At 34.1% G+C, this 15,699-nt stretch overlaps 1 protein-coding gene across 2 annotated transcripts in view; it reads left to right on the forward strand.

Moving 5' to 3' along the window:
* The window catches only part of NUP58 (nucleoporin 58), a 39,795-nt gene that overhangs the window by 15,104 nt on the left and 8,992 nt on the right, over positions 1–15,699 (forward strand). For both annotated transcript variants that reach the window (XM_037527047.2, XM_037527048.2), the window contains exons 7-13: positions 1,307–1,331; positions 3,273–3,338; positions 3,643–3,817; positions 6,616–6,695; positions 9,078–9,196; positions 9,659–9,741; positions 12,734–12,935. In XM_037527047.2, the coding sequence (XP_037382944.1) occupies positions 1,307–1,331; positions 3,273–3,338; positions 3,643–3,817; positions 6,616–6,695; positions 9,078–9,196; positions 9,659–9,741; positions 12,734–12,935 (750 nt within the window). The remainder of the gene's footprint in view (positions 1–1,306; positions 1,332–3,272; positions 3,339–3,642; positions 3,818–6,615; positions 6,696–9,077; positions 9,197–9,658; positions 9,742–12,733; positions 12,936–15,699) is intronic.

The following is a 15,699-nucleotide window of genomic DNA, read 5'->3' on the forward strand; positions in this document are numbered from 1 at the left end:
GAGTGCAGAAAAAGTCTAAATTGTTTAGGTGTTCTTTGTTTTGTGGGATGAAGTATTGTGTATTCTGTATTCTATATTTTCTTAAATAAGCAGGTCTTATTTTGTCATTAATTATTATTATAGTCATAAATTTTATAAAAACGGAAAGGGAAAGTAACCATTTTACTGAGGGCACTTTTTTTTTTTTTTTTTTTGGTGGGACCCTCGCCGGCAGCTGGGGAACGAACTGGCGCTGTAGAGACTGTGGGCAACCTTGCAGCCCAGCACTCAACCGCTGCACCACCAGGGGAGGCCCTGAAGGCACATGTTTAATAAGGAAAGCTATCAAATAGGTGTACTACTGAGAGAGCTGGTGATGTGCATATATTAAAAACTTTTCATTTAAAAATGTGCTGCCTTGGGCCTCCCCGGTGGTGCAGCGGTTGAGCGCTGGGTTGCGAAGCTGCCCACAGCCTATGCAGCGCTGGTTTGATCCCCGGCTGCTCCCCAGCCACTGGAGGCGGGTCCCACATGGCGCGCAGACCTCTCCTGCCGCCCGCTGCTCCCCTCAGCAGTATACTTCGGTCCTCTGCCTGCTCTGCTCCCCGCTCTGGCTCTGGTGAATTCTCTCACCCTCCTGCGCTTCTGACTGTACCCAGTGCTTGTATAAATAATAAATACAATAAATAAATAAGTCTTAAAAAAAAATATGTGCTGCCTTTGTAAAATATTTGGAGTTCAGTTAATCTGACATTTTACTATTCTGTATTGATAGGACCGTAAAAGTATTTTTTTAAAAAGATTTATTTATTTATGCATACAAGAACTGGGGTACAGGCCAGAGGTGTAGGGAGAGGTGTGAGAGAATTCACCAGAGACAGAGTGAGGAACAGAACAGGTGATTTGACTGGGGAATAGCAGGCGAGACAGGAGAGGTCTGCTGTGCCGTGTGGGTTAGCTCCCTGGCTGGAGATTGAAATTTTGCTGCAGTGGCTGCGGATAGCTTCATAGTGCTGTGACTTAATCCTTTGTGCCACCATGGAGGCCCCCTTAAAAGTGTTTTTAAGTAAACCTCTCAGTTTAGCTACTAAAAGAATACTTTTCATGAAAGATGGAGGGATTCTTGCTCTTGAAAGAAATAGATGCAGATCGGTTACATAACTTCCTTTTTTTTATGTATATAAATATGTCTCCATTACATGTTAATGTTTAGAGTTCATGATAGGCATGACAATTTCTGTGTATACCCTTGGTTTTTGTTAACTTAAAACTTGTATTTGGAATATATCGTTGCCTGTTTTTACATGAAGCTTCTTGTATTTCCTAGGTGATAAAACAGGAACAAGACCAGAGTAAGTTTACAATTTGTTTTAAAATTTTTAAATTAGAGTTTACTTATTAATTGTACACAAATTGTATGGTTGAAAGTAAATTGAGCCATGTACACACTTAGAAGAAAAATTCTCCATATGCTATGGGAAGGTTTTGAAAGCTCAAGTCTTTACTTTCTAGCTTTAAGAAATTTAACCAGGGCCTCCCCAGTGGTGCAGCGGTTGAGCACTGGGTTGTGAAGCTGCCCGCAGCCTCTGCGGCGCCGGTTCGATCCCCGCCTGCTCCCCGGCCACCGGAGCAGGGTCCCACATGGCGCGCAGACCTCTCCTGCCGCCCGCTGCTCCCCTCAGCAGTATACTTCGGTCCTTCTTCCTGCTCTGCTCCCTGCTCTGGCTCTGGTGAATTCTCTCACCCTTCTGCGCTTCTGACTGTACCCAGTGCATGTATAAACAAAACAAAACAAACAAACAAATAAATAAATAAATAAAACATGCCTCTATTAAAAAAAAAAATTTAACCAATTCTTTCTAGAAAGTGTTTTGTTTAATACTATAAATACAAATATACTGTTATATTTTTTAATTCATATTGAACAAGTCATGGAACTTTACTCTTGGAGAACCCTTTATACATAAAAATGAAAACATATATTTTTCACTTCATATATAAATTACTATGCTAGTGCTACTTATTTTGCAATGGAGAGGGAGAATAACCTCCGTATACATTATATTTAGTTTGAAGATTTTTTTTTAAATACCAGTTATATTTTCTTACCTAATTTATTTACATAAATGAAAACATTTGCAAATAAGTGATAAAGTACACACTTCAAAAACATCTGTGTATATTTTAGCCCTTTTGCATATGTGAAGAAGCTGAGAAATATACCAAGGAAATAATACCAAGGAAATAATAGCATATCTGTGACTGAAATATTAACTAATGATTTAATTACAGTATGATAAAGATAGCTTATTTCTGTATGCATTAAGCACATAATTTCCTTAAGCTATTCCTTGGACTTGTTTTGTTGAAGGACAAGTTGAAATTATAAAGGAAAATAGTTTGAGAATATCTTGAGTTTTGAAACTTTCCTTAATTCTTCAATATTTTATTTATTATTTTTAAATTTTTTTACATAATCGTTCATTTTTAAACAATATTTGCTTCCCCCCACTCCCTCAGGTATAGAACCCATAGTTTCCTTCACCAATGCATCCGTGCACCATCACATCAGTCACCTCTGCTACCCCCTCCCTCCCTCTGATCCCTCTCCCTCCTCCTCCCCTGCAGGATATCTCTGATTTTTAATTGTTTTTGCTTTGTTGTGTTTTGTACTGTTACTATTTTTTTACACTGATGTCTTATTGGGTTCCCCTATATTCCTGCTATAAGTGAAACCATGTGATATTTTTCTTTTTCCTTTTGACTTATTTCACTGGGCATAATTCCTTCTAGCTCCATCCATGTTGCTGTGAATGGCATGATTTTTTCTTTTTTGATTGATGAATAATATTCCATTGTGTATATATACCACATCATCTTGATCAGGTCATCTGTTTTAGGGCATTTAGGTTGTTTCCAGAATACTTCAGTATTTTTGAACTGAATAAATCTCAATTATGAATCTTTGAGCCAGTGGGATCTTTGTTCATTACCTCGCCCAATTTATGGCATTTTTCTGATTTTTAAACATTTAGTCAGATGCATAAAGTGTACTTACAATAATGCCAATCTTTTCAGAAAAGAAATGTCCATTTAGATGAATTGCTAAAGTTACTTTATAGGTCAAGAAATTTATTGTTCCTTACAAAGAACTTTGAACTCATCTAAGAATGCCATAAATGAGGTATGGGGAATATTTGCTTTATTATAGCTTAACATATACTGTAATAAAATTTAGTTATCAGTTTTTTATGATCTCAATGTTTTAATACCTTTGTGGCATTTATTCTTAGGGATAGTAAAGCACTGAAGGATGAAAATCTACCTCCTGTGATCTGCCAGGATGTTGAAAATCTCCAGTAAGTTAATTAATGTGAAATACTATTAGATAAATCATACTTGAAGAATGACAGAATACATTTTAGAGGGAACAGTCTTTCTTAACCCTTAGCTTGGGTTGAAATTTTAATGCTGTTAGAAATTAGAGAGAAAGAAGAATACCAGGAAATTAAAATTTTGTTACTTTCTGCGAAAAAGAACCAAAGGTGAATTTTTAGTATTTGCCTCTTAAAATATTTGGAATCTTAATTGTATGTATACTTTTTTGTCTGAAGGAAACCAAAGCTATGTTTTTGAAAAACTGAGTTTTTAAAATCTTTTTAGGAAATTTGTGAAGGAACAAAAACAGGTCCAAGAAGAAATTAGTAGAATGTCTTCAAAAGCAATGCTTAAAGTACAAGAAGATATTAAAGCTCTGAAGCAGCTTTTGTCACTGGCTGCCAGTGGATTACAGAGAAATACTATCAATATTGACAAATTGAAAATAGAAACTGCGCAGGTAAACTCACAGCCATATTATTATAGGGTTTTTTTGTTTGTTTGTTTTCAGATGGAAATACGTCTTTTTCAAATACAAAGCTAATACAGACAACCTGTAAGACACCAGATAGTTTCATACTTTTAAATTGCTATAACAAGTTTCTAATTTTTGTGGAGTGTTTACTATGTGTCAGTCAGTATTCTAAGCAGTTTATATGTATTCACTAGAGTTTTCAGAGCACTCTATAAAAACGGTAATGATGCAGATATCATCTATCATTCATGTCAAATCTCTTTATGGCATAACATAGCCTATGTATAATTATATAAAATATGTAGTTCTTTTCTGTATCAGTGAGGAAAAATGATGATGTATGGTTCACTTGTGTTTTACTTTTCACAGTTACAAAATGTGTTTTATTAATCAGGGCAGGCTAGAAATTTTCTTAAAGTTTTCCCTGATCTTTTAATAAACTTCATGTGATGCTGCCTTTTTAATGTGGCATTAACAGAGTGCTATGCTCTTTACAAATGAAATGATAATATTTTAGGTAAAACTATTAATGATGTTTATGTGCCTTTAAGTCAACTATTGAATACTTTTGTGATGTTTTAATAAAAATACATTACTAAAATAAAATAGCTATTCTAAACTATCATCATTGAAGGGAATTCAAAGACTTCATTATTGCTCTCAAATTTCTCAGTCATCTGTTGGTTAAATATGAATAAAATATTTCCTTATTTTTCCTTTCCACTTCTTTTTTCTTTATATATTATCAGATATGTTGTACCTTTGAGGAGAAAGAAAATGTTAGGCATTTAGACTGTGGAGGATGCTGAGTCTCTGATTAAAAATTTCATGAAACTATCATTTTTTTTGAGAAATAGATGAAATTATATAAATTATGTGAAAAAGATCATTAATAAAGTAATAGAGGAGGCAAATTTGAAAAAGAAATGAATGCTGTATTGATATCCATTGTAACTGGATGATTCCATTTACAAATATTTGTGGATTACCTGTTAGATACTAGACTTGTTAGTAGGTAAAAAGACAACTTCTGCCTCACTGCCAGACAGATAATGCCAAAGGTACTAAACCTCTGGTGGGGTAAATTAAAAGTCAGTGGGGTAAGTGAAATAGTAAAAGATGGGTAGAATATAAAAGGTAACTGAAGAAGAGTTGCTGAGTCAAAGAAGGCTTCCTTAAGGAGAAAAATCATTTGAATTGAGTTTAAAAAATTTATAGGACATATTAGAGACTTAGAATACTCTTTTTTCTAGTATATGGGAGCTAGTGATCTACCCACAGAGCACTGAATTGCTAATTGAAAATATTCTGACCCCTTCAGTGAAGTAGTTATCCAAAACCTTTTCTTCAAAGAAAATCTTTCGGGAAAATAGAAGCAATTGTCAAGTGAGCAATCTGGCATTGTACAGAACAAAATATTTCGGAAGCAAAATCTTTCACTCATTTTTGGTACATATTTCAAGAGTTTAAGTAGGGTGGTTAAAGTTCTTCATTTTGGGTAGGGTGACCGCCATGTGGCTTGTTGATGTGTTAATTGCTGAGTTCAGCTATCCATTTAGTGAACATTTTCAAGGCTCTTTCATGTAGAGCACTACAGAGTACTATACTTTCATAATGAAGTGATGACGGCATTTGGGACCAAAAAATTTGAAAAATATACTACGAGAGTTAAATCAAAGAGATAATATGTTGTTGGCTCAAGATACAGAACCCTAAAGGACTCAGGTGGACACTTAACCATTGCCCAGAGTAGGATACCTTTACATTGACCCTAGAAACATGCTTTAGGTCTTCTCCAGACTGGTAAGTAGGAAGGGATAGCAAGCAAAGGCATGGAGGTATGAAATGCCTGTCTGAGGAGCTATAAGCAGTTCAGTGTAGAAGTACTGGGTAGAGTATACTTGGAGAAGTAGGCAGGGGTGAGAGTTTGAATAGCCCAGGCTTTTCTAGGGCTTTTGTACTATAGTTGAGTAGGATTGAAGCCTGAGCTGAGGAATGAAACAGATTTAATTCCTTGGCAGTGAAGTGAGGGCAAGAGGTACTATAGGGAACATAAAGTTAAGGTAATAATACTTTTTTTTTTTAAATAAGCCAACTTAGAGGTTATAGAAGCAGTAAAGTGATCACTATGTAGAATGTTAGGAGATAAAACAATGTCAGTCTTAAAAAACCACCGGCTGGAAGGTAGAAATGGCACTGAGTAGCTGTACAAGGCTGTGTGTGAGCTTTAAAAGAATTGGGCTGCCTAGATTCAGTTCTCAGGTTGTTCAGCTGGGCTTGGGCATATTGTTAATGTCTCTTTAACTGCATTTCTTCATTGAATGGAGGGAAACATCATTTTATAGGGTTCTCATTGAGTATTAGTCATGATATATTAAGTCTTTAGCATAGTGCCTGGTACAGAAGTATTCCCAGAATGTCAACTACTACTGCCATCATTATTATTCCTACTAGTTTATTTTTTAGAAGTATTTTCTATATTTGTGTATTAAGGATTTTTAAATAGTAGTTTAGTCTTTCATTGTGGGTAGGTTAGCTTCAATCGTCCTGCAGAAATGCATAGATTCGTAAAATAGATCAATAGCTCATAAACTTATTACAAAGTTTGGCTTGTTAAAATGATAGTTTGTCTTTTTTGGAAAGATGTTTTAATAACTTGTAAAACAGCTTCGTTCATAGTATATTTTCTTGAACCTTGTTTTGAAGTTTCAGTTCAGAAGTAGTTGGTACGCTAGCATAATTTTCAACTGATCTTTTTGTTTTTTAAACCTCTGGTAAATTAGGAGTTAAAGAATGCTGAAATAGCCTTAAGAACCCAAAAAACACCACCTGGACTTCAACATGAAAATACAGCTCCTGCTGAGTAAGTTACTGGATTTTTTTAAGCAAATGTGTTCTCACTTTTAAAACATACAAATTAAGAATTTTTCATTTACTATGTAACATGCCTGGGTTAATAAGCACTGTACATGGATTTTAAAATTTAACTCATAATAATCCTAAGAAAGTAGTTTACTATCCTTATTTTATAGGGTAAATGAATTTGAATCTTTTATTAGTATGCAGTTACACTTCATATGCATGTTACTGACAGGATTTGTTTCACTTTATTATGTTTTATAGGCAATAGAAATTTCCATTCTACCAATAAGAACTTTTTAAATTGAAAATAATTTTCAGATAGCCTTTTCCTTAAAAAGGGCATGCTAAATATAGTTTAACTCTTAATTATTTGCATAGTTTTTTTTTTTTTTTAAAGGTTTATTTATTTATTTATACAAGCACTGGGTACAGTCAGAAGCATGGGAGGGTGAGAGAATTCACCAGAGCCAGAGTGGGGAACAGAACAGGGAGACTGGCAAAGTACACTGTTGAGGGGAGCAGCGGGCGCAGCAGGAGAGGTCTGCGTGCCATGTAGGACCCTTGCAGTGGCCGGGGATGGAAACGGCGCTGCAGAGGCTGCGGGCAGCTTCGCAGCCCAGCGCTCAACTGCAGCGCCACCGGGGAGGCACTGAATAGCTTTTATATACATAGGTAATAAATCCTGAAAAAGGAAATTTAGAAAATGTAGATACATAAAAGTAAAAAAAAGATCCAGCTCGTATATTATTGTAGTTTCTATGCACATGGTATATATTTTGTCTTTTTTGTATCTTTTCGTGCTGCTAGAGATAATACCTAACAATCATCTTAGATATTATTTACCATATGCCAAGCAATGTGCTAGCACTGTACATTCTTTATCTCATTTTTCACAAAATCCCTACAGCTTTTAACTGTTTCAGTCTTAGAGATAAAGGAACCTGAGGCATGAAAAAGTGAAATCCTGGGCTTATGAGTGGTGGAAGTCCATGTGCTGCCTGGCTCCTCACATTTTTCTTTGCTTTTAATTTCTTATTATGATTTAGTTTCAGAGTTATGGAAGAGTTTCAAGAATACAGCAAACAATACCCATGTATCTTTCCTTTAGATTCCCTACTTATTAACCTTTTTAAAGTATTTGATTTATTCTTTGCTCTCTATATGCATATGTATATCTTCCTTCCAAAACAGCTTGACTTGGTGCCCTTTATGTTTAAGTAAGTTAGCATGTATTTATTAAACAAGGATGTTCTCTTTCAAAATCACGGTACAATGATCAAATCGGAAAATTAGCCACAATACTCCTGTTAGCTTATTCAGATTAGGATGGATGTGCTTCCTTGCTATACTACTAGTACTTTATCCCTGTCTTGTTCTTCATGCTGCTGTGAGAGCTGGTTTTGAAATGGGTAAAATTTATACATGGCGATGATAGTTTTTCATCTTCATTTGTCTCCTGTGTAGCGTATATGAAATAATTGTTCTGTTAAATGAATACCACTGTGTAATTCCCAAAATATAAAGTTGCAGCTGTTTTGTTGATATTCTGAAAACTTATAGTAAATAGTTTTTTAATTAAAAAATGAAATTGGTAGAATTGTATCACCACTGCAAACAACTTTCACAGTTCTCCATTTTTTTTATAGGTTAGTGTTCATAAATGTTATTTAAGGTCCCTTTTTATCTTTTTGACACCTATTGAATAGATTAAGTCTGGGTTAAATTTATCAGAATAGTAATTAACCATTGTGTTTTCAGATTACAATATGGTGTTTCATGTCATAAATTCATATTGTAAATATAAGCATTTGTAAGTTATGGTTTATAGTTGCACTTTCTAATTTATTTCAGATTTAAACAAAACTTATAAAAATGGTGGTAGAATTTCCTTAAATCCTTCACCTGCTTCCTTTAATGTTCACATGTAAACATGGTATAGTTATCAAGAAAAAAATATTGAAATATTGCAAATACTATTAACTAAACTATAGAACTTTAAATTTTTACTGTCTTTTCCACTAATGTGCTTTTATTAAAGCTTTGGGATCTTAATCACATTGCATTTAGTTATTTTTCCTTGATTTCTTCTAATCTGTCTTTGACGATCTTAATATTTTAATGACTTAATGACGTAATATCTTTGACCTTGATCCCTTAATAGGGTTTTTCATGATTGGAATAAGAATATGCATCTATTTTTGATACATTGATAATTTATGTGTTTGGGTTGTTTTAATGAAAAGCCTGTGTGCTACTTAAAGATACGTCATCAGACTAATTCAAAGGCTCTACTTAAATGGGTGCACATTTATGTATTTTGTATTTTAAATATGAATAAAGTGATTTTTCAGAAATGTTGATTTGAGTAAATGTTTTTATGTAGCTACTTCAGAATCTTGGTTCAACAGTTTGAAGTACAGCTTCAACAGTACAGACAGCAGATTGAAGAACTAGAAAATCATCTTGCCACTCAAGCAAATAACTCACATATAACCCCTCAAGGTAATGTGTTTTTGTGGTAATTTTTTTTTTATAGCACTCATTTTGATTAGAGAGAGTTTAGCTGTAGCTATATAGTAAATGTTCTAGGTAACCACTATTAGTTGTTTTTAGCTGTGGTAAGAGTTTCCTTAAAAGTTGTTGATTGAATCTTTGTTGCCTAGAAGTATAAAATGAATTGTTAAATGAATTGTTGCTTAGAAGTATAAAGTGAATTCTTTTTATTATGAATAGTTACTATGCTAATAATGGCAGAAATCTTAACATCTCCTTTCCTCCCCAGATTACTTATTAAGATAATCTTTCTCTCAGTCGACTCACTCTGCTGTTTTTGCTTATCCATGGAAATATTGTTGTAGTTTTTCATTTCCACCTATACATTAATTACCAAAAATTGGCCTCAAGTAATAGAGAAATAAAATTGGTTGTTATATATTTGTGTGATGATATAATTTTCTTTTATAGATTTGTCAATGGCTATGCAGAAAATTTATCAGACATTTGTAGCTTTAGCTGCACAACTTCAATCAATTCATGAAAATGTAAAGGTAAGTTTTCATTACCATATCCTTTCTCTAAATATCTAAACTCTAATGAAATATTTGTTCATTCGTGGGGCAAAAGTACCTATGCTTAGTACAGAAATAGCTAAAATTACATCTAAGTGAAAAAGACTAAAACTAAAATAATAATCTGTCCATGGATAATACCTTTTTTTTTGAAAGCATTCTTGTGTCCTATATAATTTGTTCTTTTATTTATTTGCAATTAATATGAACAACTTCTCACACTTACACGTCTTCACTATCATTTTTGCTACTTCCATATGTTTTCATTATGTGTGCATTTTGCTTAATCTGTCCACTCTTGTTGGCCATTTAACTTAGTTCCATCTCTTCACTATAAACAGAATATATAATTTTATTTATGTTTTAAATGTTTTCTAGCTATTCCATTAAAAAAAAAATAACCATACTTGCTCACATTTCTCCCTTCTAAATATGGGGATTATCTCTTGGACTTTTATACAAGTCAGTTGAGATCTTTAAAATTCACAGCACTGAATTTGCATGTGAAGAAAGTGTTAACTGTAGAATAGAGTTTCATCAGAGAATCAATTGTTTTTTTCAATCTGATGCTCTGTAACAGTTTTTAACCATTTACAGTTACACCATTTTTTAAGAAATCGCATACTTCAGGACTTTTGCTTTCATAAAATGTTAACCTCTAAGCCAAGTCTTTAAAATAATTATTTTTGTTTTAAAGAAAGAATTTTAATCAAATTTTCTTGAAAAATTTTGTAATAAATATTACTTTAGGTTTTTTTAAGTGCTAAAGATGATTATCTGTTGGCATTTTAAAGTCTGTGTTGTGCAAGATTTTTTTTTTTTCCTTAATTTTTATTATGAATCTTTTCAAATATATACAGAGGAGAGCACTATTATAATGAATGTCCAGGTAGCTACCATCCAATCTCAGCCATTATCAGGATCTTGCTCATGTTCTATAAGTTCTCCAGACAGAGATGCTTTTTTCCCAGGCAGTATTTTCAAGCAGATCTCATGCTTGTCATTTGTAAATATATATGCTTTTTCAGTAGCAATTTCTCTGACTTGACAACTAGACCCTCTTTAGTAAAAGGATCATGAAACAATTGAAATTCACGGAAGACAACTCCAGATCTGTTGGATAAACTTTCCATGAAATTTTGACCTTTCTTTTCAAATATGTATTTCTAAGGACCAAAGGTTGTTCCATAATAAGATTTGCTATGTCTTTTATTTTCAGCAGCATTTAGTGAGCAAACTCTAAACTTGTTCACTTCTTATAGGAAACTCACAAGAGGTGTTATTTTTATTCCTCCAGTTTTGTTTTTTCATGAGATAATCTGTTGGAATAGACTCAAGCTCTCTGAATGACATCAAATTTGGAAGTTTTATCAATTACATATATCATGACTGATGTCAGTTTTATTTTTATTTATTTTCTTTCAGGTCTCTAAGACAGATCGTATTTCCCAGTTTCTGAAGTAGAACTAAAATTTATGGGCTATTGATGCCAAACCTTATATTGGTATGTGCATGTATTTGCACAGAAAAAGGGTGGATGGATTTGGGGTTAAACCAGTTCCAATAAGATTTTTCTGACTTCCCATGTTGTCTTACTCTGCATTTTCCCTAAGTTTCAGTTCTTGTCAGGCCTTCTTCAGTACATTATAGAGGTAGCCAAGTTTAGAACTAGAATATCTAATACTGACATCCCCACAGAGGTGACTTTCAAATACTACATCTTATAGATATAACTTTTTAACATTAAGATATCCAAGTCCTATACCTATTATAACCAGAATGCCTAAAATTTATTAATTTCTGCTAAAACTTGGTAGGAAATCCCATATCTCTTCAAAAAGGGATCTAAAACTGATATAAATTATGTCAGACCTTCAGAGAAAGTCTTTAATAATTCTTTTTTTATATTTTTTTTAAATTTTTTTTAATTTTTATTTTTTTATTTTTTTTTTATATAGAGGCATGTTTTCTTTCTTTCTTTCTTTATTTGTTTGTTTTTGTTTATACATGCACTGGGTACAGTCAGAAGCGCGGGAGGGTGAGAGAATTCACCAGAGCCAGAGCGGAGAGCAGAGCAGGCAGAAGGACCGAAGTACACTGCTGAGGGGAGCAGCGGGCGGCAGGAGAGGTCCGCGTGCCATGTGGGACCCTCCTCCGGTGGCCGGGGAGCAGCCGGGGATCGAACCGGCGCCGCAGAGGCTGCGGGCAGCTTCGCAACCCAGCGCTCAACTGCTGCGCCACCGGGGAGGCCCTCTTTAATAATTCTAATGTGAAACATTCTTTTTGACCATCTTCAAGGCAGATGTTCATGGGTAAAACAGCCCATTTTATGAACCTGATAATTTTTCTTTCTTACTCTAATTGTATACTTTTATTTTTTCATCAGCTTAGTTCTACATACTCAACATGAATCATTTTCATTATAAGAACAGTCAAACAATTCTGATAAAGTGAAAAAGACTTCTTCATACCCTTTAAGTTCTCTTGAGGTGTAATATCTTATTTTAACACGCCACCAGATACTTTTGAAAATGGTATTTAGTAGGTATGTTAGTACTGGCTCCCCCCCCACCCTTTTTAACGTCTTTGAATGTAAAGATTACCAAAAGATCCATTGGGAGGGAAAATTTCATGAAAACTGTAATATTTAATATGGAGTTTAAGATACTGCTCTGCTTACTTAAAACCTTAACTAATTCATTTTAAAGAGGGCCTTAGGAAACTAGAATATTCTAGGTAGTTTATTATAAAGACATAACTAGAATAGGGAAGAAAATATTCAGTGGAGTGATAGAACTCCCAAAGTTAGCACTTCCTGTGCCATGCATTACTAGCACCCTAGTTTGCACTTTAGGTGGAATGTATAATGTTGGCAGTGTCTTTGATATGTCTTTACTAACTTATTTCATTCATATATTACCAAAGTCAGCTCAGAACTTGATTAACCTTTTCTTTTTTTTCATCCCTTCAGGTGCTCAAAGAACAGTACCTTGGCTATAGGAAAATGTTTTTGGGAGATGCTGTAGATGTGTTTGAAGCCAGGCGAACAGAAGCCAAGAAGTGGCAGAATGCACCCAGAGTTACTACTGGACCCACCCCTTTCAGCAACATGCCAAATGCAGCAGCCGTTGCCATGGCTGCAACTCTTACACAGCAGCAACAGCCTGCTACAGGTCTGAATGCATTCAAGTTATAGCTTCTTAATGTTAAAATGCAGAATGTTTTTGTGCATTTTTATAAGTCTTCCTTTTTGTGTCAGGACTGAAGATATTTCTATGAATAGCTGTTCCCCTACAATCTAAAAATTGTGATGGACACAATTATGAGCATATACCTGAAAAATGCAGGGTAGTCTTAGCAATAATTATACATCAATTAGATATTGAACATTGTGAATTTACTTAATGTTATTTGCTGTATTGCTATTAATACCCTTTAGAACATGATATTTCACTACTGAATTACATTTAAGAATAGCAGATTCTAAAATGGTGATTGTATCATTTATTGTTTTAAAGTCAAATATTCAGCCGTATGTTGCATTTTTCCTATAAGATAATGATAGATGGTGCATTCTCGTTTCCTCATATATAGTGATTACAGAGTATCCACATTCAGGATGAAGTACATTTTTATTGACTGAAAGTATGTTGAAGACCAGTAGGGTTGTTTGTATGTGTATATTGACTGGAAACAGAGTTCAGGCCCCATAAACCAAATTTGGAAGAAGTTACATGTTAGAATTATTCATACCTTTCCAAAATGAATAGAGTAATAGCCAGAGCAGGAAAAAGATTTTGAGATGCTCTGGATTGCACATTAAGAAGTATAAACTGGGAAATTGAGTCAATGAAAGTAATTGGTAAGATACTAGAAAGCAGATAATTTTGGTCCTTGGTTTAATTCCTCTTCTAAAGAAAGAAACAGTTTTGTAGTCTAGTTCTCCAATGTTTAGTTTGTTACTGTGTCTTTTAGAGATTACTTATCTTTTTACTCCTGCAGTCCCTTTTGGTCAGATTTGAAGTTTGCTATAGAAAAATGTAACCTTAATAAATACTCATTTTTTTTTTATTAGTTACTCTGCAGCATGTATCTCTGAGAGTTGCATATAGTCTAGTATTACTATAATACAAAAAGTAAAAACCATACATATTTAGATTCTAGTCAGGCTGCCTTTACTAGGGAAGCCTTTTCTGGTTTTCACTATTGGCAGTTTAAAAAATTGTTCTTCACATTTGGAGATGACAGAATTGAATTACCATCAGTAAATGATTGATGATGGATTTATGCCAAATCCTCCACATTCCGTGGCTGGACCCATGTGAATAGTGGCTCACATAAGCACTATATAGTAATTCTCTAGCTGGCTGGAGTGTGGGATTGTGTTCTCAAGTTATGGGGGGAAGGGGGAATCATCAGTTTTGATCATCAGTTCTCATGATTATTTATCCATCTAATCAAACTAACCATAGTGCCAGTTTCTTTTTACTTTACCATATTAATCGTAGACCAAGTAAGCATGGGTTTGGTTAAGTGTTCTTTAAACATAAGAGATTTCCATTCTAATAAAACTTGAGAGAAGTCAGTTGTCTAAAATGTTACACTTTAAGTGAATCATATTCTATGGTATAAAACTTAAATGGGAGGAAAACCACTGTCAGGGGTGTTTTTTATTATCCTATATTATAGACAGTCAAGAGGTTCTGGGTTTTCACTTATACATTTTGGGCTCATGGACATAAAAAGATATATGTTTATCAATTACAGTGCCTGTGTGCTCGGTTCAGGGGATACAAAGATAAACAATAGAGATAGGGTCTTTGCTCTCTGTGGTGATAGAGAATATTTGCTTATAAAGCATAATCATTTTGAAGAGCTTTTTGCTCATAGGCTTTAATTTTGTTTATGACTTTTGCCAGACTTTGGGGAAACTGACTGCTTTCTGTGTTCCTTGCAGTTTGAAGTCCATTTAAAGTCTAATCAGGTGGTAGGAATAGTAATTGATCATCTTAAACAGTCTTACTGTTTTCATTTTGAGTTGTGTGGATTGTTGGAACTGAGAGTCTTAGCAATTTTGCATTATGTCTTCTCTTTTCCTTTTGTTTCTTTTTAAAAGTCTCCCAGGCTCCGTAGTCCACTCTTTTCATGCCTCCTGAGTCAGAATGTTAGTTTAGTCATATCACCACTGTAGTGAGATTTCTGAACTCTGTTATATGCACTGATTTTATGAGTTACAGCCTGTTTAGAAATATCCCTATTTATTGCAATGTGCTCTGTATCCAGTGATTTATTACTTTACGTCTGTGACAGATGAAATCTTTTTTGAAGTGCCAGTAACAAATTTTAAAGGCCATCAGGATGAACCTAGATAGAGCTTGTATACTGTTTTATGTGTCACTCTTGGTCTGTGCAGAATTTGAGTTGTTGGAGGGCTTTTGCTTTAATTTGCATATGAATTCTTGCCTTCATGTACAGGAGCAGATAACTTATTAGGCTGCTACTTTCTGAAGGTGGTTTCTGTGTAGTCTTTCTTGGAAATGGAGACGTGCACTTAAATAGCTTTTTGATCCATCCTCAATGTTTTTTAATGAAAAACATATATAATACAGCCTGTGTGGTTTATGGTTATTGGTTTTGAAGCCTGAAGAGATTTATGAGGAACCAACAGGCTATTTAATACATGAAATAAGCATCAATAATTGACTGTTACACATTGGTCTATCTTGAGTATACTTTTTCGTCAGTGTTTCTGAAACCTCTTAAAAAGCTTAAGACACTCAAGTTAGGCTTTTCAAGTATAATTTTTATTTAGGATAGATTATTTTAAGCTAATATACTGGGATTAAGTTTTGCTGTTGTGTTTTGACACTTAAAAGTTGTTGATGTTTACATGGTAAGAGTTTCTCATGTGACTTAGCTGCTGTTTTTAAAGGAGAG

The sequence above is a fragment of the Talpa occidentalis genome, unplaced genomic scaffold, assembly GCF_014898055.3.
Source record: "Talpa occidentalis isolate TD23 unplaced genomic scaffold, MPIMG_talOcc4v2.1 talOcc4.5, whole genome shotgun sequence".
Taxonomy (NCBI): domain Eukaryota; kingdom Metazoa; phylum Chordata; class Mammalia; order Eulipotyphla; family Talpidae; genus Talpa; species Talpa occidentalis.